The sequence below is a fragment of the Coturnix japonica genome, chromosome 13 (assembly GCF_001577835.2).
Source record: "Coturnix japonica isolate 7356 chromosome 13, Coturnix japonica 2.1, whole genome shotgun sequence".
Taxonomy (NCBI): Eukaryota; Metazoa; Chordata; class Aves; order Galliformes; family Phasianidae; genus Coturnix; species Coturnix japonica.
Genome location: NC_029528.1, coordinates 219,842 through 244,769, shown reverse-complemented (window position 1 = coordinate 244,769; position 24,928 = coordinate 219,842). Strand labels below are relative to the sequence as shown.

Below are 24,928 nucleotides of genomic sequence, written 5' to 3'. Positions count from 1 at the left end.
CTCTGCAGTCCTTATTTATTCGAGTTTCAGAAGATGGCCAGATAAACAGGATTTCTTTGCTAATTCATTCTTGCAGCAATGTCAGGGCAGCCTCCAGCACTGCATTTCATGTGCCTCAGGAAAAGTGAGGCTAAGGATGAGCACAGAAGGATTAGTGAAGGAGCCAAACTTGACAATAAAACTTTGCTTGTCCAATTTAGATTTAGAGGCAGAGGTCAGAGATGAGTGGGTTTTCTCAAGAAATGGCACACTTGTCGAGAGCAGGCTGTTACCATCACCAGTCAGGGAAGGCAAATGGATGATGCTTTATCTGCAGCTTCATACTGACATTTACAGATTATGATCAAATTGTATTTGACCTTTTCTTTGACATGACAAAGGTTGTGTTGTTATCCTTGAGAAGAAACTGTAGACATATCTTCCAGTCTTTCTGCTACAATTGTGTTTGGAGGGATGGGAGTTTTTGGCATCCACTGGAAATGCAGGCAGCTGGAATCAAACGACAGCATGGCAATAGTATAGCAGTGTTAAATACATCCTTATGTGCTCATGTTTGATATGTCTGCTTAGACATCAAAGAACTGGTGATAATTGTCTTTGCCACAGAGTCACAGATGTTCAGCTGATTAAAATCAGTTTTCCAAAACAGAGTTTTCAGTACTCATAGGAATGTCTTTGTTCCCAGGCATATGAGTTTATGTGGGAGCCTATGAACGTGCCATTTTATTTGACTGGGCCCAATCTGGGGCACATCTGGTTTGGCAGTTGTGCTGTCCTACCCACCTGTAGTTAAACAAAACAATACAGACCCTGTCAGCTCTGATTTGTGTTGCATGTGCTATACTGGATGAGACAAGTAAATGGATGAGACTGGAATGGCATACTTTGTATAAATGGAACCTGGCAAAGAAGTAAAGATGGGTGTCTAATATGGAAGAGATATGGGGTGGGAAATAAGGCTTTACACCAGGTACTGGGGAAAGATTTAATCACAGGAACAGGCGGCATCTGACAAGCTGCTGTATAGTAGGGTAACAATTGTAATGAAATACTTTAGCAAAGTCAAAGAAAAAACATTTGACTCTCAAAAGCCTATTCAGGATTTCACGTCAAAGCCACGAGGGAAAGTGGGTTCATAGAATGTTTGTTTCTATTTCAAAATTCTGTTCCACTCTTAGAATTGTATTCTTTCTAACACCACATACAGACTGACTTCAGCATGCTCTCGATGTCTCCATGCTAAGTGAGAACACTTATCTAATGTAAGAACAGATCTATAATCTTCTGTGCTGGGTTATTCCAAGAATATTTCTGAAATGGAGTAATGCCTTTTGTTTCCAGATTTGTTCAGCGCTGAACAAAATGCATGGGAAATTCCAAAATCTCAACATGTTGGATTTTTGTCCTGAAATGAGCTGATAGTCAAACTGTTAGCAAATAACAATTGTGAAACAGGAGTTCAGAAAATCTCCCTTTGGGAAACCTTGCCTCTGCTTCTTTCTCTGAGGAAAGACTACTACCTCTTCCTTAATGCCCAAGGAAGCTCATGGCACTGCAGGCATTACAGTCAGATGCAAATCAAGTCATTCGGTCATGGAATTGTTGGAGACCAAGTGTCAGAGATAGGGTGATTTTCAAGAGATTCAGAAGTACAGAATTGCCACCAGTACCGAGCCCTGCATAGAGTCTGGATAGTCAGGTGGAGCAACCAGAACAAATGAGGAGGAAGAACTGGAGATCCAGAAAGTTCTGTGCACCAGAAGAGCTCCAGCTTGCCTGTGGATGGTTCAAAACCAGCAATGAGAAGCAGCTGCAGACCTCAAAGAACTACTGAGTAAAGCTGCAGAGCTCCTACAGACCACAGATCATGGGCATTCTTAGGATCCCAGGGAATAGTGAGATTTAATCACTAGAACAACTGTCTGGCTTGGTGTGGTGGAGCCAAATAAGGTGAATTAAAGTAAGAGAACACCTATTTTGTAACAGCCTGAGGCCCAAAATATTCTGCAAAACTTGAACAGCATTCAGTTCAAGAGGAGTCAGCCTGGTTCCTCTGAGTTCAGATTCTGTTTCTCTCTCAACCTCTTCTCAAAAGCAGTTCTGTCTGTCCTCTGCTTACTAGGACACCACGTAGGATCTCCTCTCAAGCAGTGAAGATGTGGTTGGCTGTTCTCAGTCAAAAGCTCTGCCTTCAGTTCTTCTTCCAGTGGAATATATACATTCACTTTCCAACTTCGCTTTGCCTCTTGTGTCTCCCTCTTTCCAGTCTGCCTCAGGGATCACCAGCTACTTCTTTCCTCCTGCTTGCATTACTGGACATGAGTTTAAGACAAGGCTGAGATTTCCTTGTTTCCATGGTGTAGCACTTGACCTAATAATTCATTCCAGACCTAACGTGGTCTCCCCTTCAATCTCCCTGCACAGAGCCTTGCTCCTACCATCAGGAGAGCATACTGATGCTCTGCAGCAAAAACAGGTGGTGTATCTAATTAGTGATTATATGCCAGTGATTACATGCATATAATCGGTAATTAGATGTTGACAGAGTAGAATTATAGTGGATTTAAAGGTACCATGTTTGTTTGTTTGTATACGTGGTTTCTTGTGATTGCAAGAAAGCAAGCAGTGAAATATATTTTGGCCAGGCTGGAGAAGTAGGTAGGACTGACCCCGTGCACATTTTCTGTCATGGCTTTACACCTCCTGGTACAGCCCAGGACATAAGCACCTCAACTGTGTAAATACTGCAAGAACCAGGCTGTGACTGAGATCACAGACTGCTTGGCCGTCCATTCAGCCATAAGGAACATTTGACATCAAACTGGAGCAAAAACCTCTTCCCTAAACAGCACTGAGCACTGCCTCAGGATCTGGAACCTGTGCTTGCTGTAGGCCCAAGTACTTGTTGACTTTCACAAATTCAGATGAAAATAACTGGGCTGGGGAAGGGTTGTCATCTCATGATGTGTAAAATTGTGCTAACTTCATTTCATGATGCTTATTGTGGCAAGAGAGATTATTCCACTGTCGGCTGTCCTGAATCAGTCTTGGCTCAGTGTTAGCCACCAATGAAGCACTAGCAACAGCTGAGCAAAGCCTTGGCTCCAGCATTGCTCATAATCTCTGCTTTTCCCCCAGAGAGTCATAAATTTATTTGGATAAACTGTAACTGAAAATAGAAATGACAGGCCAGTGACACAAAGCATGAGCAGCAGGCAGGCTGAGCAGACTCCTGATGTCAGTGTGACAGGAACCAGCCTGAGAGGAGCAGAAAGAGGCCCCAGCCCAGGAGGCCTGACAGTGGCAATGTCATTACCTGAGAGGATGGTGAGACAGTCTGGGTCCTGGATGCGTCAGAGTAGGGTGCTGTGTTCCCAGAGGCTAAATTAAGGTTCATTTGAATTTGCAGGCAAAACCACTGTCCACTCAGCTTGCAATACATGCAGTTTCTGGGACTGTCAGCACAGCTGTTGCCTCACAGAGCAAATATGATACATTGCCTGGTTTATCACCTCAGACAGCACTGTGGGCTCATAAACAGGAGATGCTGGGAAGACACTGAAACCGGCTGCAATGCAACATACTGATGATTGTTCCTATGGACGGATCACTGCTGTTGCTTTCCAAGAGGCAGGAAATTCCACTCTGCCTCCAGCTCTCCTGTGCAGATGCTTGCCTCTTGCCAGGGCTCTGCCTGCTCAGGATGGTTGATAGCAGCTGCTTTTATATCCTTCTATATCCCTGAAATGGTGTCTGCTCACCAGAACTTGGGTTATAATCTTTTTCACCCCCTCTTTCAGTGGTACAAAATGCATGATAAATGAAAAGCAAGAGATCCAGGTCCTGTCATAGCGGATTAGCTACAGAGATTTGTACTGAGGTGACAGATGCTGAGCAAGGACAGAGCCACAGAGGTCAGAATACCACCAGTTCAGAGGAAGTCTGGAAGTGTTTCTGCTTCCCACTTCATACCAAGGAGCCATGTAGTAACTGCTGAAGCTTTGTTTTCCATCTGTTTGCAGGCAGAGGTGGGGAGAAAAAAAACATGAGACAGAGATTTATCCCTCTTGGCCTGTGAATGAAACTAAGTCCTGGCTGAAACCCCTCTTTGTTGAAGGAAGACACTGCAGGAGAGAAGCATTCAAATGAAAAGATAAGTTTTAGAGATTTTATTTAAGCTGAAACAGTCTCCTTGAAAGTTTTGTGCATCAAAGAGGAGAGAAAAAGAGCTCAAATACTGAGATCCCCCCAGCTCACAGAGACACCACAGCCATCCGAGCTCAGCCGTGCAGTGGTAGCTGTTCTTGCAGCCTGACATATGCAACAGAGAATTACCGGGTCTGATCTAGCCCATTAGTTGCAGCATTCTTCTCCCACCACCATTACAAAACAAGCTGCTGACTTGACCCACATCAGGCAGCTGTCTGTTTTCCTTGTGGTGGAGCTAGGATGGAGGGGAATACTGACATTTCTCTTAGGGACTGACTTGCAAATATCATTCACATGAAAATTTATCCATCCAAACTTTACTCCCATTTCTACTTCATACTGCTTCCTGTTAAATGTATCCAAAATAGTGATGACGGTTTCATCTTGCTGTGTTCATCTTGGCTAGGAGAGTTGGTTTTATCACATTTTAACACAGTCCAGCTGAAACTAAAATACATATAAAAAATTAAAGCTGCATTAGCAGAAACGTGGCTCACTGGAGACAGATTTGTGCAAACCCAGTACAGTTGAAATCAGAATCAACCTTCCTACATTTTATAACAAAGGTAAACGTTTCTTTCCTCTTTTTTCATGGTGCTGGCAAACAAAAAGTGTCTGACTCAGGTCAGGGAAAGTAATTATGTCTCAGGTGTGCAGAGAGGAGGCAGGCAAGAAATGAACATGTTCAAGGCAGTTCAAGCTCCTTGATGCTGATACTATGCATCACTGAACAGCAAAATGGATACATTTTCCTATGGATAAAGAACAAAGAAAGAAGGACAGTAAGAAGAGGAATCTTTCAGCAGATCCAGGACCAGCAAGTCACTCCCCCCCCCCATTTTATGAGTATTTTTTCCTCAGTCTGTTTTCACTGTCCTACATAATTTCCCTTTGAAAGTACTGCCAAATTATCCTACAGCTGTTAAAGACTATCCCTTCCGGAGGAATGTTAAAATAGATCAAAACAGATAACATCCATTTATGTTTCTGGCTAATTATACCCAAGACAAAAGCAAGCACAGCTTGTGACAAACAAACAAACAAAAAACCTCATCTGTATTACCAAGATCTATCACCAGGACACATCCTTACCTTCACTTCTTTGCAGATGGTCCTGGAATGAGCTGTTCCCTGAGCTCACTTTCAGTTCCTCACATAAAGCCCATGTCTTCAAGGCCAGAACCCAAACTCATCTGTACTGGATGCACCTGGAAGAAGTAAGTTGAAAAAGATAGACCTTGCCCAAAGTAAATTCCACCACATTCACTCGGTGTTAGGCCCATGGTGCACCCAGAGAGAGGGGAGCAGAACAAATTGGTCCAATTTCAGACCACGTGATGAATTCCTGTTTCCCAGGGAAATTCTCATTGTATCCAAATAGATTATCTTCCTGGCTGAAATGTGATGGGCACAGCTGCTAAAGATTTGCTCTGCTGGGCTGTAAAAGGTCTCTGCAGCAAACCTCCAAGCAAGTAAGGTGTGCTTGCAGGGTTATGCTCCCAAAATGCTATAATTTTTATCATATTGTTCTTTTCCTTCTCTGTGATGACAACAGAGACTTCAAGTACTAAACTGTCCCTGAATGTCATCCAGACTTAATTTCAGGACCCTGTGTCAGAAGCTGGAAAAGGAAGCCACAGGTATTTTGGAATACTGTAATGTCTGTGCCTGGTTCTGCATTACTTGCCTCTGCAGAAAGATGTGCAAAGCAGGCAGCAGAAGACTGTGCTTCATCCCACTTTCTGTCATGCATAACCACTCCCTGAAAGGGTGAGCCAATAAAAATAATGCTACTAAACCTCTAATAGTCTTGGAAGAATAGTTTAGATGGAGGTGGGTTATTATGTGCCCTTACAGGATTACAGACACTACATTAACAATAAAGTTCTGTCTTTATATTATAAGTTTACATCTTCTTTGTTAGGTCTGAAAATGCTTTTCCTCATTTCCAGCTTGGTTCATTCATCTCAGCTGCCATGACTTTAAGCCAATGTCTTGTGTTACCACACCAAAGGCAGACAGCAGTGAAAAGAATCTGACAGACTCATCACACCACAGGCTCATTCCTGTTGTGCACCACAGCATACCACTGTGCTGAGAATCTAAGAATTTTAGTAGTCATGAAAAATAAAGAGCAGAGAGAGAGACAAACACGTACAACACATGCTTCCTTGCCTGAGAGTCTAAAGTCCGAGGCTCAGACTGCAGCATTTTGATGTAGGCACTTCACAGAGCATGGACAATTTATGAATGTCAAATGGCTGTGGGCTTTCTGAACAAAGTAAGGTGCTCTGAACTGGAAAACTGTAGAAAGTAGCATTCTGGTCATTTCCCTAGGAAAGTATGTGAGTGTTGTATCCATTCATGATAAACTTTGAATGTCTGAGTTTAAAATCAATCTGCATCCCAGATGTGCCAATGCCTTGATAACAATATATCACAGAACCCTAGAATGGCCCAGGTTGAAAAGGACCACACTGATCATCCAGTTCCAACCACCCTGTTATGTGCAGAGTCACCAACCACTGGACCAGGCTGCCCAGAGCCAAATCCACAGCTTTCTTACAAACAAAAAATATTTTAGGGATTTCAGATCTGTTACTGCCAAATGTACCATTCTTCAGAGCATGTAAACCAAGAAGTTAAAACTCTTTCCCTTTTCCCCATATTTTCCCCCTTACTACAGATTTCTGAGTCAAAAGCGTGGATAAGAACATGGCATGTTACTTTTGCTATGTGGTCTTTCTGCATCACTGTTTTTTTCCTTCTACCTTTCTACTGTTTCTGATGTGCATGCTCTGACAAGGAAGTGAGGATTTCAGAGTGTGCAAGATGCTCAGCAGCTTATGTCTATGGCGTGTTCTTACAGAGTGGCTGTCAACATCAGAATACTCAAATCCTTCGTTCAGTGCCTAAGCTAACTGCTAAAAACCCAAGCAGCACATACCATGGTGAATTCTGAACGTTTCCACAGGCTTTGTTGAGAAAGTAGAAATAGAGGCTTGTGTTTCTTGCTAAGCTGGAATGCTCAAATTCATTTTACAGCCCATATCAGTTAAGCTGACACAGCTGTACTGGTTGGTTTACCCAGGACAAAGAATAAAACTTGGCAAACTGGTCACTGTTTCATATACAAAATAATCCAGATTACTGTGGTTTGTTGTCTTTTAATTATATTTGAGAGATACTGCTGTATCTAGGAGCGTCATCAAGATGTTCCAGAGGCTTCTCATCATCTCTGTTAAACCTACATTTTCTGATGCTACAGGAAAAGCATAATATCAATACCTTCTATAAACCTTAATCCAAGTGTTGAGGGTGTGTGTTGGTCCTGGACAAAGGGATTCATGGAGTGCTTTCTGACCATCATTCTGGAACTCACGTTAGCTCAGGGGTACATGAGCTCCATCTCCCACAGTCACTCATTTCCTTTCTCTGGTTTGCCCCATCAGCACCTCAGCTCTGCTGAGCTGTGTGCACTTCTCTGCTTTCCTTTAAAACTGCAGTTTGTTTACTCACACTCGCACAGTAATTATTTCTAACTCAGCAGCATTTTCCTTTGCTGCTTGCAAAGCACTATGCATGACAATGAGGAAAGGACCAGATCTCTTCTAGCAAGAGGACAGCTATGGCAGGACTAGGAGACACCGACTGCCAGGGACACGGCAGGAGCCTGCAAAGTGTACAACAGCTGAGAACACAACAAGGAAAGCCACAAAACGTGCTGACTACAGTACGAGGGTTCTCATCCTGAAAACATACTGCACTCATTTTGCACTGAGCATTAGCCCTATTGATATGGTTAAGAATGTTTCTACCGCTTTAACTTAAACATAATTTCACAGTTTGCAAATTCAGGATCTCAGGGATGGCTGTAGCCTGTGCCTGTGGAGGATTTCCTCAGGTTTCATTCATAAATATATATATACATATATATATATTAGATACCTAGTGAAAACAATTGTATTCCTATGCATGGAATATTTCCAAATCTGCCAGCTTCCCTCTTCCCTTTTCAGTGCATGCTCTCCATTAATTCAAAAAACCCATCTTGTTGTATTTTATTCATGCCTGGACAAAAGATTAGATCCTTCACTTGGAAACTGTTGTTGAAAAATATTGTCTAGTGCCAGCTGAGCTTCTGGAAGGGCAGGGAATTCCCCACTGAAAGGGAGACTGCTTTCATACCTCCCTGTCTGCCTTCAGGAAGTGAAGCTAGTTATGTTTCCTTGGACTAAACACAACAGAATAGAAATAACCTTGTTTTGTAAAGTACGTTTCGTGTCATGTTAACATTACTCAACTTCTGGGATGGCTGAAAACACACAGAATGTATAAAAGACTTCACGTTCCAGAAGCTTCTCCATTCAAATCTCTGAATGCACAGAACATTATCAGGATTATTATAAGAAACTAAAAACTAGTGAGTCACTTCTTTAATGTTAGTGCTGAATATATACTGCAGTTTGTTCATACAGGAAATAGTTTGCCCCAGACTGGGGCCATGAAAGAGCAGAGGTAGTTCAGCCAAAGAGATGCTGAAACATAAGTGGTTTCTGCTGTGCCTCAATCAAGACTGCAACAACAACACACACACAAATTCTGCTGTGCTTTTTAGCAATGGAGAGAAGCAACCATCCCTGCAAGAAGTAATGGTGGGTGGCCTCAGCCACTCCTCTGGTAATAGATTCTGGATACAGAACTGAATCATTTTAGAACTACGCTGGTTCACGCAAAGCACTACAAGTCCTCCACACAAGGCAGCTTCCTCTGGAACAGATGTCCTTTGCGGGTGCACACCAGGCTGCACATTTGCAGTTTAAAGGCATTCTGGAGCGGTCAGATCATCTCTGTGGGGCTGACTGCAAGAAGGAGAGTTATGTCCATCACAAACTCACTCTCTTCAATGCTGTCTTGACCCAAGTGTCAGCTGTACATCAGATGAAAGCTAATGCATGTAGACTGGGAAAACATGAGAACAAGAAGAGCTCCCCGTGTCTCTAACTGGAGGCATAGCCCATCCCATTCTACAGTGAGACTGAATAAAGGGCTAATCTGTTATACTGTTAAAACTGTAAGAGTAGTTGAGCACGAACAATGGGAACGATATGGGGTCATTAGTTAGGGGTGGAGTTTGGGGCATAGAATGGGCACAGAATATGGCAACGAATTTCTAGAATTAATTGTAATGACCACTCCTTGTGCTATGAATATGCACCTCTTCCCTCTAGGTTTACCTGCTTTCCGTGTGTAGGCCAGGAATGAGTTATCCCCCCTGCACCTGGCCGGCCAAATGAAACATACCTGCTCTAAAACTACTGCATGGTTGTAGAGTTTGTTCCACAAGTCAACTGCTCCCTTTAATTAGCCTTTGTTTCTTCTGAACAGGAAAGGCTTTTACTTAACAACTTTAAGTATTCACTATGCCACATTTCTTTATAGTACAAATTGAGTTCTGTGTTTAGAGAATTGTTAGGAAACCAATTCCAGGACAAGACTGAAATGCCATCTCAATGACTTGTTCTGTACACTTCCAGAAAACCAACAGCAAAGCACTCAAGCTGGCATTACACATTTGGCTTCCGATGGGCCTAAGGGGAGGCTAATAATCAGGTAACACACTTGTCCTGGGACATATTCCAGCATGTACCTGTTGGTAAGTGCCAGAACAGTTACCTCCTGCCTGAGTCTCTGCTGAAAGCTTTTCCTTGCACTGCCCCCACTGTCTGCTGCCCTCCACCACATCCCACCCTCTCTTCCTCCCCTTGTCATTTGAATGCACAGCCTGCAGGTTTACTGCCCTGGGCTCTGCCCTCCTGCCTGGGAGGGAGGTGAAGCGCTGCTTAAAGGAAACCAGATGAAGCCATGCAATTTTTTGGTTGACTCTCCAGATTCCTTCTGCAAGTCACCTCATTTTGGAAGTATTCATGTTCCCCAAGTCCTCTGTAGATCAGCATCTAATAAGCGTGCATACTTGCTTGGTTTTTAGTTTAGACTTCTCACGAGAGCTCCAGGCACCCTTTACAGACAGAGAAAATACCATCTTAGGAGCATGATGAGATTCCCTTACAAAGCCCCAGCTCTAACCCAGCTACACCCTCAGTAGCTACAGCATGCAAGAACCCACAGCTATTCAGTGGCACAGAGCCACGCAGACCACAAATACTGCTGTAATACTGTAATGCAATGGAAAGCACAGCAATAATAGCAGCATTGCAAAGTCTCCAGCTATAACAAAAAAAAAAAAAAAAAAAGGACAAGCACAAATGCAGCAGCCATGATCTCATAAACATAAGAAGAAACTTTGTTTCCCTTAGAAGGCCCAGGCATGCAGAGATCTGCAACAAGAGATGTCCTTCCCTCCACTGCCAGCCCTTAAATGAGGTCTGGGAAGGGGTGGATCCTGGCTCCAGCCCTTCCATCACTCAGGTACATTGCATGCACCTGAGCCCCACTGGGTGTGCCCTGCTTTCACACCTGTTGCTTCATCATTGCTTCAAGCCATGACTTAGCACTTCCACTACAGCTGTGCTCTTAGAGAACTCATGACTGCTGGCTTTCACTTCAGTAGATGTGTTAGTGACCTCGAATGACCATTTCATACAGCCAGGCAAGTGCTGAATATATTAAAGTTAATACTTAAATACATATCCTAGTTCATCATGTCTTGCTTTTTATATACATGTTCTTTTGTGTTTGCCCTCCTCAAATAGTGAGGAGAATGTGTATTAATATTAACTAATTAACACTGATATGTATTAATACAGAAAATTATATACCTAAGTACCCTAAGATTTTCACCTAAAACAATTTTTTTTTTTTTCATTTTAGAGACAAAATCTGCATGAGTTGCCACCTGTGGACTGTGAAGTAAAACAAAACACTTACATGTACAGTTTGAAATACAAACTTTCTTTCTGGTTTGCTATACACGTTCCCATCTAATCTAGAAGAAAACAGACAAATAGACACAGATGGAGGAGGATTTGTAATTACTACGCAGGTCCAATTTCAATTATCTGTAGATATTCAACAAGGAAGCTCCAGGTTGGGGTTATTTGATGAAGATGCTCACAGATGTATTGAACAACATAGACATCCACCTGTAGGAAATGCACCCAGGATACACAATGGTGTTTGGCAGTTGAGCTGATATTTATAAATCATTCTGCCTGTAGTGAGGGGAGAATATGGTTACCTACTTATAGAGGTGATATGGTAACTGTGTATTATCAGTCAGGATCTACATTAATTTAAGCAACAAGATTGCAATTTCATTATTCCTAGCCTTAAATCTAAGCCAAATGTTACACTGTTCGGAGTTTTCCTAGTAAACCATGAATTAATTCTATTTGTACAAATCACCTCCTCTCAATTTTGAAAATGGTTCACTTTCTTTCCAAATCAGAGTTATTTTTGCTCCAAAATAATTATGCTGTTGATAATCATGCTGCTGTTAAATGCAATATTGCATTCAACCCATTAACCCACTGTGTTCCGTTGCCCACACCGCGTAAGTTTACTGGACAGCACACACTCCAAAACATTTCTATTTTGAAGGCCAGATCCCATGAAAACCTTTCAGTCCAGATGTAGCTGAACCAACACCAGACAAACTAACACTAAAACACCTGTGCCCTATGGGAAGCAGAAAGGCAACGGAGAGCACAGACCAGAGCACAACCTTCCTTAGCCCATAGGCACAGCACTGCATGGCTGGGGCTGAGCTGCAGTGCTGGAGGATCTCTGTGATGGTTGCAGGAAGCTGGAGGTGCTGGGAGGTGTGCCTGTGGTCAGACAGAAGCTGTGGGCCTTGTCTGGCTCTTAGCTCATGTGATCTGGGGAGTTAATGCACTGAGACGGGCAGTGCACATCATGGGCAGGGTTTAGCTTTGCAAGGACCCAGGAACAGAGTATTTGCTGCAGGTGTCTGGAGTGCAGTGACTGGTATCCTACCAGCCTAGAGACAGTATGGGTAATTACGTCAGACATTGTTAAATCAGCATTTCTGACTGGAAGCACTGAAAAGCTAATTTGATGGCTGCATCTCTCCAGATCCCAGGTTTATGTTACTAATCTCTGCATTTGCCATACATTTATGTCTGTGGATGGCAGGTGTCCTTGAGGCATGAGTACAGACAGCGTACCACAAAGTTGAAGGGCTTGAATTTCCTGCTCCTCATACACTCTCATGTCTCAAATACTGATGAGAGCCCATGCTTGACTGGTGAGTGTTTTTCCTGTGTCTGAGGCAGTCAAGGAATTTGGGACACACATAACATTAGGGTGCAGGTTAGGGCAGGAGTTCAGTTTAGTGCTGACTGCAGAGTTAGCTCATGTCTCCATTTTACTATGTAGATTGCTGTAGGATAAGGCCAGACATAAATAACTGAGTTTCCATTAGCCTGAATACAACGAGAGGCAGGGTGAGTGGCTGCACCTCAGTTAGGACTTCTGCACTCAAAGTGCTGCTCAATTTCATCTGTGCTAAAGCTTTTTTGAAACCCTGCTACTATCAAGAGGTTAAATCTGGAAATAAAGGATGCCGCTAGGATGTGGACAGTTTAGGGTAGGGTTACCCTTAGGATCAGAGATCTGGAATAAAAGAGCTGGTGACAGTTCGTTGGTAGCCCTTGCCTGGCCCATGCCAATGACAGTGGGGTTTCTGCTTGGTTGCTTGATCGCTTTCATTCATGTCCTAGGCTGTAATGATTTCAGTTATGTGCAGCGTTAGAGTTAATATTTTTAGTTTTGTGGGATCCGTGGATCTTGTTTTATGACTTGCTCTATGACTGACTGCATCAGAATGAAGAACAAAGTATAAAGGAAAAACAAGCTTTTGTCTGTTCTAAGGCTGGGAGTCTGCAGGGTAGGGCCATACTGGGATTAGTATTAGGATTAATGAGAAGTTCAAGGTTGGAGTTGATGAAAAACTGTTTGTTATCTGTCCTTACAGGCTGAGCTGTTTATACTTAGAAACGTGTGCATGATTTATGTTTGACCCTCAAGGAGGTACCTGTCACTTAGGGCTGGATACAGCTATAGGCCATGCCTTTGATCACACATGCAGATGTTTCTGGACCTTTCCCAGCTCTGCTATCCTTGTTTTCAACATCTGCAATGCCCCAGAACTGTATGCAGCATTCAGAGACACAATGTGTAAGAAGCTGACATGGTGGCATGGGGAGAACATCTGATTCCTTCCTCAGCTCTCTATACATTGCATTCTGCTGTTGAACGCTGATTTGCAAGATTCCTCCCTGGGCTGGCAGCTCCACTCAGAAATGGTAAGTGTCAGCCTGTAATTAGGGACTCAGTAATCCATAGATTAGTGGCTCCCTATTCTAAAGTCTCCATCTGTTGTGCTGGAATCACTGTATGTCTGGTCCCAGAGCTGCCACAGGCTTCTGACCGCTTTTTTGCAGGATTTCCTTTGTTGTGCACAGCGGCCCATTGGTGGCCGTGTGCTGCGGCAGTCATTGCACGGCGGCCTCGTGTCAGCGCGGCACAGGCTGCGGTGCTGCTCTGTCCAGGCACGGATGGGGCTCTGCAGTGTATCTTCCCACCATGTTTTGAACGCAGCCCCTCAGCACAGCAGATGACACACTTCCAGCCGCGCGGGTTTGGTACGTCCCGACAGCCTCCCACACGATTAAAGACTGCTCTCCAAATGGGTGCGGAGAGAGACAGAACCCTGCAAGGTGCACAACGTGCACACAGAGAAGCGACGAACATTGGTGGTGCTGCCCCGACTGCTGAAGCCGTAACACAGCGCAGTTCCTCACTCACCAAAGCCTGTTTTATCTGAGGATAAGAGGCTGCACAACGCGCACAGCTCTGCTCGGCTGCGTGCCACAACTGCAACGCAAACGTTTCCCTTTTGTTACAGGTCTGTATGGCCACCTGAGCGGCCCCTTGACGGCGGTGCACAGGGCGGCAGCGCCCCCTGCCGGCCGGCGGCTCTCTGCGTCTCAGCAGCCTGGGAGGGGCTCCACCACCCACACCGCCGAACAGACTCCAGACGGGCATTAAACATCTCTGTGAATGGAAAGTGAGATTATTATTATTATTTTTTTTTTAAAAAACGCTGCTGTTTTATTTTTTTTTTCTTTATACAAACTAAAACACCGGAGGTCATTGAATCCTATATTAAATACATAAATTAAAAAATAACCATTCATAAAACTTTACATACAATAAGGATTCTCTTCTACGCATTAATACATATAATACAGATACGTGTCCAGTGTTTATCAAAGGGTCATTCCGCCAAGTCATTAACACTTCTGTTGTGGAGTAAACACCAAAGAAAAAGAAAGGGAACAAAACTGTATCCAAAAACAGGTACTGATGTGAAAACAGGACAGGGAAAAACAAACAAGCAATAAAACTTTCAGTCACCAGCAATTGTATGGCTGTTGGCTCTAATGAGAAGAATCCTGGCCTATCCAGCCCTCAATGGGGTGCCAGGAAAATGAAAGCCTTGGAGGTTCATAGGATATTTCCCACTGAGATGACAGCAGGGAGTTGGAAAATGGACTATATGTGCAAAAAAATAGAATCAATATGTCTCGAGGCATGCAAACGAGAATAGAGCTGTAAGCCAGGCTGCTAATACTGCAAGCCCTATGTCTTTCTTAAACCTAATTGCCTAAATTCATCCCACCAATCAGGTGGGAACGCTCCTGATTTGGTGGAGAAAGGGGAGAAAAAGTGACCAGTTTGATTTTTGTTCAGCTGACTTTCATCACGTACGTGCCTCATCCACTGCTGTGATGTTCTGGAAGTTCTCGAGTGCTGTGGTCCTGCTCTAGTACAGACAGGAGGAATCAGAGCTATGTTTACAGTCCTTGTAGACTGAAATAAATTGCTGTGGGTTTGCTGGCTGATTTGAGGGAGGGGCTACAGAGACTCATTTGAGAGGACTCTCAGTACTTTGCCTCAGAGAACATCAGGGAAAAACAGAAAAAGCCTCAGAGGAGAGCATCAGGACAAAGAATGGTGGGGGGAAAGAAAAAAAGAAAGAAAGAGAAGGGAAATAAGAAAAAACAGTACCACAAAGTTACACATAAGATGTAAAACCAAACCACGGGTGTACCAGCTGCTGTAGCTAAACAAATCTAGATTGAATTCCCCATACCTAGATTGGAAATATACTTTCATAAGCTACAGCAATGATTTCCTATATACAATAGGGACCAGAGAGATAGATGTGCATACATGCAAGTGTTTGGATATAGATATCAATTATATAGATATATCTATGCATTTACCTATATAATGATACATATATATATATATATATCCAAACATTTTGCATCAAACTCATTTTTTTCAGGCTGACTGGAGGAAGTTTGCATTTTTACCAACAAGTGTGTTTTAGGCACGGCTCATGTAATGCTGCAAGGAGAAAAATGCAGCTGGTGCTCAGATCTCTGGAGGAAATCCAGCAATCTTTCCGAAGTTTGCAGCCATTTACATGTCACACCACAGTAACCTGGGGATGCCACCTCCCATCCCTCCCTAAGCCCCGGGAAACACAGCACCTGCATGCATATGTAGTTAAAGAAAAAAGAGTAAGGGAGGTGAAATCAGGCAAGAGAAATGAGCACAAGATGTGCACAGTGCAGCTCAGAGGGCCTAAAGAATGAAGCCTGTTACAAAATCAGTGAGGTATGTCCTAGAGCCAGACAGTGTTATCTATGCTATGCTTCTACCCCGCAATTGTCAATAACAAATGTTTCCAGCACTTTTTTTAAACTAAAGCAGAGATGGAAGTTGTTACTGCACCGCCATGGAAAGACCATGGAAAGCATGTGCTGTGCTCATGCTTCTTTAAGATGAGCCTGGCATTATAATGTCTAAAGAAATGTTTCTAGGCTGCATTTACTTCCCACATACTACTGCAGCCAAGTGGTATGAAATGTATGAAATGAACTTGTGCTCCAGCAAAGGAGAAAGAATGGTGGAAAGGGAAAGAGGGAATAACCAGACAGGGAAAAAAAGCTTTCTGCAGTTAACAAGAAATTGTGAAGTGATCCCAATGTGTCAAAGGTGCGGGAGGAGGCTCCCAAAGGGCCTGACTCCAAAGACTCATGACTGAATTGGCAGCAGCACCCTTGGAAAGCACAGGTGATAGGTTTGGGCCAACCTTACCCATAGATTCTTCTGCAACACAGAGCATGCAGCGTACATACCTGTAACATGTAACATGTAACATACCTGCCTGCAAACCTGTTAAAAAAAAAACCAACAAAAACAGAATAAAATGGGGCCAAACACACAGCTAGTGCAGAATTCAGTAAACCCACTGACTAAAACAGACTGCTTGAAGCAGCTCTGTTCATTTTGTAATTTGAATTAATCTTAAGGAGCAGAAAGTTGCAATAGCTGCTAACCTTTAACAGAGGGCTCAAGAGAATTTCCAGACACGCATGAAATGAGGATGTTCTCAGTCTCTGGACAAATAGAGCCCAGTGCTGGATCTACAGACATCAATGGGTAAAAGCTATTCTGGCTCCAAAACATCTCTGAGAGACAGGCATCCTCTGTATGAGATAAGCTTCATTCCTGCTATGGCCAAGGAATAGCTTTTGCCCTACTGAGTTGCTGTGCAAGTTACTTCACTGCTTTGTTCCTCAGTCGTTCCATCTGTGAAAATGAACATGCAAACAAAGGCAAGACTCTTTGTAAAGCACTTTTAAAGCTTCTGGTATGCAGAGTTTGTACGCATAAAAATTGGAACATGTGAGCCCTCTTTTGAAGGTTTAAGTAATGCACAGGCTGTTTTCTACACTGTTATATGGAAATCCATTTTCTCCCAGCTGAAATTAAGGCTCCATTGTGGAAGAGACAGCTCCAATAAACTTTGCCACATGAACCTGAAGTCTGCACAGGCATTTCCCAATTTCCAGGGAAATAAAACCAGAGGCAGAAAAGTGCATTGCCATGCCTAGCTCATACAGCACACCGTGAGGAAGGGGAAGATGGAAGCAAAGCTGCATCCAACATACACAAAAGCTTGGCAGGGTTTGTTGCACGTGCCAGCTCTCCTTGGGGTTTGCTTCTTACTAACTGAAGGGACATGCAGCTGTGAGGGCACTGCTTGCCTTAGGGAAACACCAGGACTGGGTTCCAGACTTTGTCATGAAAGAGGTACGTAATGCTTTGAAATGGAAATGACTTATAGTTATTTTTAATTATGGAATAATCTAAACAGACCAGTGACACTACTTCTCATATCTAGTATAGATGTTTTCACATGGCTTTCCCCACTATTTGGTTAATGCGTTCTTGGTCAAGAAGCCAGATAACAAAATCAGTTCGACAGACCAAACCAAAATATTTATAAGGGTTTCTTATGCTTGGTAGGATCAAGGCTAGAACAAAATATCTGAAAGCTGATGCTTTGTGGATTATACAACACAGACACTGAGGATTGTTTTCCTTCCTCTCCCCCTGAACATATCTTTTTCCTTCTCAGAAGCCATGCTGTAGGTTCAATCCAGTGCTCCTCACTGTATTATTCTTAGAGAAATCAAATATGGAAGTTTGAGAAGTATCCAACAAAAGACAGGCTTTTCTTCGTGCAGGGAGTATGAAGAGATAAGGCTACAACTCCGCCAGAAACATTCCTTATGTCCCACATCTGGTTTTTCCCTTCCTCTGCCACATAGAATGGTGCCTTATAATCATCTCAAAAACAAAACACGGTGTCTTGTCCTGCCCATAGTGCAATAAGCCAGAATACATTTCTCTTTTTTTTTTTTTTCTTTTCTGCCCCCACATTGCAGCCATCATTGTTCCTGAGGTGAAAACCAAAGGGAGAGAGAAAGAGTCTCCCTGCAGTGAGAAAGTCCAACAGTTCAAACAGAACACTCCACGGTCAGTATCCATCTGCACATCCTAAGTGTTTCTCCTGCTCTTCCCTCTTATTTTTGATCTGTTTGTGAGATGACAGTGTCACATTTAAACGACTGCCCTGCACGGCAGGGATATATTTTTCTGTTGTAACTTTGGTTCCATGCCCAAGACACACTCTGACTTGATCAGCTGGAAGCCTTGCTGATTCCCTTTAAGTTTTATTTTAGCAATGTAGGTTGACAGTTTATATTTCTTCCCCTTTTGTAATTTCAACATACACAACTTCATTAGATGCAGCATATATCATAGTGTTAGATGAGAAATGTCCGTTAATGAATCTTGAGTGATGGCTTTAAAATACAAGGTGGTTGTGGTCTTGGCTACAGATTATTCATTTGTTGTTTCTTTTTAAATAGGTGTAAACAACTTTCTCTTCATTGGGGAGTTGGAAGCATTTGCCTTTTTAGGGACAAATCTGTGTGGTCGGGTGCTCTAAAAGTATAAGAAAAAAGAACATCTATATCAGGTAAGTGATAAGTTCTCTGCGTACCCATCCAGCTGACAAACAGAATCTATCAGTCAAAGTCAAAAGGATTTTTTCTTACATTACCAGCTAACTGGACAGACTGTTTCACTCCCCATTTATTGGACCCTACGAGTACAGCCTTCTGGTCAACAGAAGTTCCCACAGGCAAATAGTTACACATCAGCCCATGGAAAACAGTTTCAGTAACTCCTGTACCACAAGTTGCTTAAAATTCACCAGATACAACAGCAGGTGATACATCTGTGGTTTCACACAACTCTAGGACTTTGGTTGATTCAGTAATGAGCCAAATGCAGACTATCTCTGATTCAAGGAAATCTCTCCTGTATATGGAAAAGAATTCTGGGTTTCAGATTTGAAATCTGGAAGAAAACAGCTTAGCTTTTCTTTGCTTCCTCAGTGTTAAAATCTACATGGTAAAACTCATGTGAAACTGATGCTGAGCAGATTTCCTTATGCAATCAATCACAAGTAATACGTATATTCACAAGCAGAGGTGGGGGGGAATAAAAATGCAGATATTAATCTCACAGAAGGAGCTAGAGAATTCTGGTCTGGATGCTAAATACTGCTGCATGTGGCTTCCTTCACTGCATCCTGATCTTGTTCCACATGCTTGTCCCTCCTAATCTCAAAAGTACAGCAATGAGCTGTGCTAACCCTGTCAGAAAAAGAAACCAGAAATAATTACCTGCAATTGTATCGGTTTGCTCTCAGAACTGAAAGACTGAGAAAGGATAAATGGGAGAGAGGCTCTAACACTACTGAAGTTTTTTCATTATCAACTGGTTCCCTAGATCTATTTCAAGGAGGTACTGTGGGTTTTGCTGTTTTATCGTAGATCTGTTTGAAGTCTCTTATAAGGTTAAAAAAGTCAACATGCATCCAGTGAAGTCAAACTGCTTTGCCAAGATCACCCTAATGATATTTATTTTGATAGTTTTAAGAACCAGAAACTTTGATGGCACACTGAATTTTACCTGCTATTCTCTTGACTATTTGATATTATGCAGCCAGACCAACACAGTCCAATGTTGTAATTTCTTAAATTCAGCAGTGTGATCACCCTCCACCACAAACTGACAACAACCTTCCAGATTCCCTGACTCTGGATGTGTATAGGAACACACAACAGTCTGATCCTCAGCACTACGCAAGAAATACTAGCTTTGAGGAGAAAAATAACGTAGTCTTACCTTTCCAAGAGGCACATTGACATCAAGGCCAAAGAATAAAGGCAAGAGAGAAGAACAAGAATAGAAATAGAAACTGCAGAAGAAAAAGAAGACAGCATAAAAATGAGAAGTCACGGCATTGTAAGCACCAGGCTTAGTTCTTTTAGCACTCTGAAGGACAAGTAAAGTAATTCTACATTCAGCATTTCCTTAGTTTCATCTCAAAGTTTCACATTACAAACAGATGCTGTTTGGGTAGAAAACTAAAATTTGCACCATATTGAAAGCCTGAGATACGGCTGTCACTGGAAGCCACCGTGGGGGGATGGAAGACAAAGCTGGACATCAAAACTAGCATGGGTAGTATTTTAAAGTAGGTTAGAAAAAAAAAAACAACAAAACAGTGCCTGCCATTTATGCTGGAAATAACTTGCAACTACGTGTGTATATACATATGTTGTGTATATACACACACAGTGTTGTACAATATCAAAACCTAACCATTATATTTTGGATGTGTCAATTTAATCGTGAATGATATCCTGGAATGTGAATGCTTATGAATAAAAAATTCTGTGGCATACTGGCACTAAGAAGTTTCATATTGAAGGTCTCCATATGAGCACTGCGTAAATTTTATTTCTGCTTTGATTTTCATTACAAGTTATGATCTATCCCATGTTGTACATACAAGAAAGAAAGACACCAAATTCTTGTGTCACAGAAATACTGACGGAAAAGTGGAAGGAATTACTTGTATCAAGTTATACACTGAGCTCATTTGTTTCACTTGAGGAATATACATACAAACTGAATGGGCTCACTGGCCCTACAGTTATTGTACTGATATAACCATTAATATAGATTATGTATGTACAGTAATATTCACTAATATGACTACATGGGCAAAGCTCCCACTGGAGATACATCTTATATCAGTATAGCATTTCTATAAGATACATAAGGGTAGGATTATGACATGCCCACACTGTGATCTTTCCTCAGCAATCCTACCTAACCTATCAAAAACTAAGACAGCTTAATGTGACAAAAACAAAAAAGAGCAGCACAGCTCTGTATGTATTTATGTGTATTCTTTGTATATATATATATAGAGAGAGAGAGAATGTGAATGTGTAACTTGGCAGGTCAGCTTAGGAGCAAGATTCTGGTACTGCATTCATATTACATCATCAATTGCACACTTCAATAAACAAGACAGCATTAGAACATGAGTTCCCAAAGGACAATCCCTGTACCTTTACTGACTTTCATTCACTCCTTCCTGCTCACTACCATCACCTGCTCACTATCATCAACGGATGTATCGCCTGCAGACCAAGACAGCATCTCAACCACCAAATAGAAGTTTCAACATTTGGCCCAGTATCATTCACCATAATTAAAGGTGTTCAGAATTTATTTCCTAAAACGAAACACAGTTTGTTGTGGAAGAGACTAAGAGTAAAGTCAGAATATACTAAAATGCAAAAACTGAAAAGAAGGCTGTTATGGTTTTGCAATTTGGTTGGCGTTGGTATTCCACATCAGAACACCATGCCTCACAATGGGAGTAAAGGGGACAAGTTTTTTTTTTCTGTGGGCTGCCTTAATGTTCATGTGGGGTGGAGCACCGGAAGGGAAGGGAGGAAGGGGACGGGGTTGCTGGCCCGGCTCCCTGCGAGGAGACAACGTGGTCAGAGCTTCCTGCCTTCCACAGCTCCATCGGTGAGATTGGGGACTTGGTAATCTCTTTGTTGAAACTCTCTTGTTGTTTGTTTAGCATTATTGGGTTATTAAACTGCCGTTCGTTCTCAGATCACCTTTTTTCCCCCTCATTTTTTGTTAGACCTAATCTCAATCTCCCTTCCCGTCTCCCTAAACGCACGTGGCCGGGCCAGGCCGGGCCGAGCCGCAGTGCCGCTAGAGAAAAGGGGGGGGGGGGCTTTTGTTCCTGCTGCCCCGGTTTGTGCCCACTGTCCCGGAGTGAGCTCTAGAGAGAACTCCGTGACAAAGGCATAGTAGAAAAGCACTGAAATGCACAGCTGATTTAGGTATCAAAAACCCATGTAGTTCAAAAGAATTACATCATTACTTTCAAAACAAGCCTGCTTCAGAAGCAAAACAAAACCAACCTTTTCCTCCAGATCCTTAATTTGTCTCTTTTGGATGTCAGTTTTATCTTCTAAATCTCGGATCCTCTGGAAATTAGAAAAGAAAGCAACTATACTCAGTAACTTTGCTTGGCTGAAAGCAACTGAACGTTCAAAGTGTTAGAAAGCCAGAAATTAGTAAATTCAGTTCTCTGGCGGGTATAAACTTGAGTAGCACTACAATTCCAGCCACAAGCCCTGCCTAACGGTGACTTCATGTATGACAACTCAAAACATGATGTTATGTGTAATTTACTGCATCCTCAAAACACTGGAAATTAGCATCAATGGTGGATCTGTTTCATAGTATTGATTTTATGAATCCTGTGGTAAATACATGGAAAGCATACAGTTATAATTTTGATGTTTCTAAAAGTAAGATTACTCACATGTGTTAAAAGAGGTCTAAAATGTTATTAGAAGTGAAAAATTAAATGTTTATGGCTTTATGAAAACACTGATTCTGTGGTGAGCTAGGTGTGCCAAAGTCATACTCAATTCGTGTTTTTAACAGAGGTAGATACTTCTACAAAAACTGTGTAATACAACTTAAACTTCAGTACGTTGGGAAAAATGATCCCACACAGTTACAGACTACAAAAATGAGATGTTAAGTCTCAGTGTCTTTTTTTTCTTTTAGTCAGAACCTATGGCAGATGGCCAGTAACCAGCAGAAACCCAGAAGTGGCAGGAAAAGAGATACCTCTCCTATGTAGCATGCACCAGAACTACAATAGGAACTACACAAGCCCAATAACTGGGGTGGTGGGGTGGTGGTGGTGCATTTTTATTGCCGAAAACTGCTTGGTTTAGAATTTCAAAATGTTCCAAGCCACCACTCCACAAGCTAATATCAAGGGTTTATGCGCACAGTAAAGACAAAGTATAAAACAACATCAGAAACTAGATGTCAGGCATGCTTGTAACAGGGAGCTTGCCCAAATTTGCCTCAGCTTTCATTCTTACACAGCAAAGTCACACAGATCTGCATGTGCTTTCATTTATTTATTTTTTACCTGATGAGCCTGCTGGAGAAGCTCCATCCTCTCCTGAAGAATCTGGCAATCATATTCTCTGCTTTTCCTCAGCATCTGGCGTCTTAGCTTTTCTACTGCCGTCCTGAGCTCTTCCTGCTGTTTTTCAGTGAGCAGTTCCCCAAACTTTATCACTGTTTCTTGCTGCAAAGCATTGTACAAGGTGGCCTCAAGCTCCTGGATCCTCTGGTCGGTGCAATACCAAGAGTCAGTTAGAGACAGAACATTTTTTAAAAAGAAGTGAGGACAGGGAGTTGTGGCAGTTTCAGGCACCTGCATGAAGGTCCCTGCGCTCAAACATGCAAAAATGTGACAAGCAGAACTTACAGAATGGCTCAGTGTTTAAATAACAAACAAACAAAAAAAGTGTGTTTTCATTTGCATGGTATTCTAACATTAATTTTCACTGGCATCCCTTAGTGGCTTTTTTTTTAGTGGTTATAGTGATGATCAGGAGTTGGACAGAACTTTCATATGTATCTTAAAATTGCAATTAAAAAGATGAATATTTCACTAATTCTAAAACTGACCCACTGTGCTAGAAATAAACTTTAAGAGAACAAAGATTGAAAGTCAGTACCAGACTAGTTTCGCTCTTAATCCTGCTAGTCAGGAGCATCACCATTAACTGTCAAATCAAATACGCTGAACTTGTATGGTAGGTTATCAGACCTACGTATCAGAATTCAGTACAGCAGTGTTTTACAGCAGGAAATCTTGCTCTTTGTGGCACATCATCTTCCAGATCTGAGTTCTAGTTGGTTGCACTGACTTCATTTGGACAAGTTGACATTAATGAGCAACATATGCCTTTAGACGACAGAATTGCTTTGGACTTCAGCAACTCTGCCTTTTTATGATGTGCAAACCCTATGCACCCTTTTGAAGTAGCACAGATTGCATGATAGCACGTCAGATAAAAGATACTAAGAGGAAAGCAAAAACCTCTCTTCTTGATCTAGCAGGAGCCTGTGTCAAGCTACAGTGCCAACCAGCGTATGCTGTAGCATTTTCTTCGCACGTACCATGTATGCCTGGTCAAGAGCTTGCTTCCTGTAGTCTAGTTCTTCCTCCAAATAACCTTTTATTTTGCAAAATTGTTCCTACAACAAAGGGTCATTTGGACAGAAAAATGAGTTAGTTACTTAAAACGCTTTGGGAACTTCCATTAAATCAACTACAGATATCTGACTTGGGCAGGATTAGAAGACCAACCTATAGCTGACACTACAAGATTATTGGTGTTCGTCTGTCTCAGCTAGAAGAGTAGGAAACTAAAACAGCTGTATTTGCTTTTTATAATACATCTCCTACATAAATCTATAATGTCTTTGCTGATTTTAGTAGCATTGCTTAGCATTTCAGTGGTAGTATTTCAGTTTTTCTACAGAATTTTCCTGAGGACAGCAGCTCCAGAGTCATGGACCACTCCTTCTGTGGTTCCTCTTATTTTGGAATAAGTGTGAGAGTACAATAAACCAAAAGGAACTAAACAGGCATTTTCATGACCATGGTATTTGGAGAAAGATGCTGTGCTTAATTCCTCAGCCTACTTTAAGCTTAATCATCTTGAGCATGGACATGTCAACTCATGTTGTTAGGCTTCTTTTAAATGACTTCCACTAGCAAGTTTATCGGTGAGCACTTTACCTTCAAGATTATCTGTGTTTAAGGCACAACAAAGTAAAACGGCATGAAAATTATTTCCCACTTATCAGTATAGAATAAAATGCAGCATAACTACAGATTTTTTAAACTGTTAATCTTGTAAGGCAAAGCATGTGGTCACATCTCTGAAATCACCAAGCAGCATCCAAGTCTGTTTTTTAAGAAGCAGCTATCTTAGCACAAGGAGTTCTCAAACCTCAGCTACTTCTCTTTCTGTTATTCTGCTGTTGCATGTGAAATGGACCAGTAACTTTATGGATTCACCAATAACCAGAGAAA

General features: G+C 42.1%; 1 protein-coding gene and 1 long non-coding RNA gene across 8 annotated transcripts in view; one reads left to right on the top strand and one right to left on the bottom strand.

The window, feature by feature from the left end:
* Nucleotides 1–4,140: 4,140 nt before the first annotated feature.
* The window catches only part of JAKMIP2 (janus kinase and microtubule interacting protein 2), a 56,324-nt gene continuing 35,536 nt past the window's right edge, over nt 4,141–24,928 (bottom strand). The window contains exons 18-23 of one of the 7 annotated variants that reach the window (XM_032447529.1): nt 24,007–24,084; nt 22,964–23,167; nt 21,930–21,995; nt 13,999–14,247; nt 5,302–5,417; nt 4,141–4,961 (exon numbers count right to left, since the gene is read on the bottom strand). In XM_032447529.1, the coding sequence (XP_032303420.1) occupies nt 5,361–5,417; nt 13,999–14,247; nt 21,930–21,995; nt 22,964–23,167; nt 24,007–24,084 (654 nt within the window). In that variant the 3' untranslated portion in view covers nt 4,141–4,961; nt 5,302–5,360. The other 6 variants (XM_032447530.1, XM_015875499.2, XM_015875500.2 and 3 more) reach the window with 6 other exon arrangements.
* LOC116654074 lies at nt 13,393–15,785 on the top strand. Its single transcript, XR_004308949.1, has 2 exons — nt 13,393–13,496; nt 14,099–15,785. It is a non-coding gene; the product is annotated as an uncharacterized LOC116654074 (long non-coding RNA).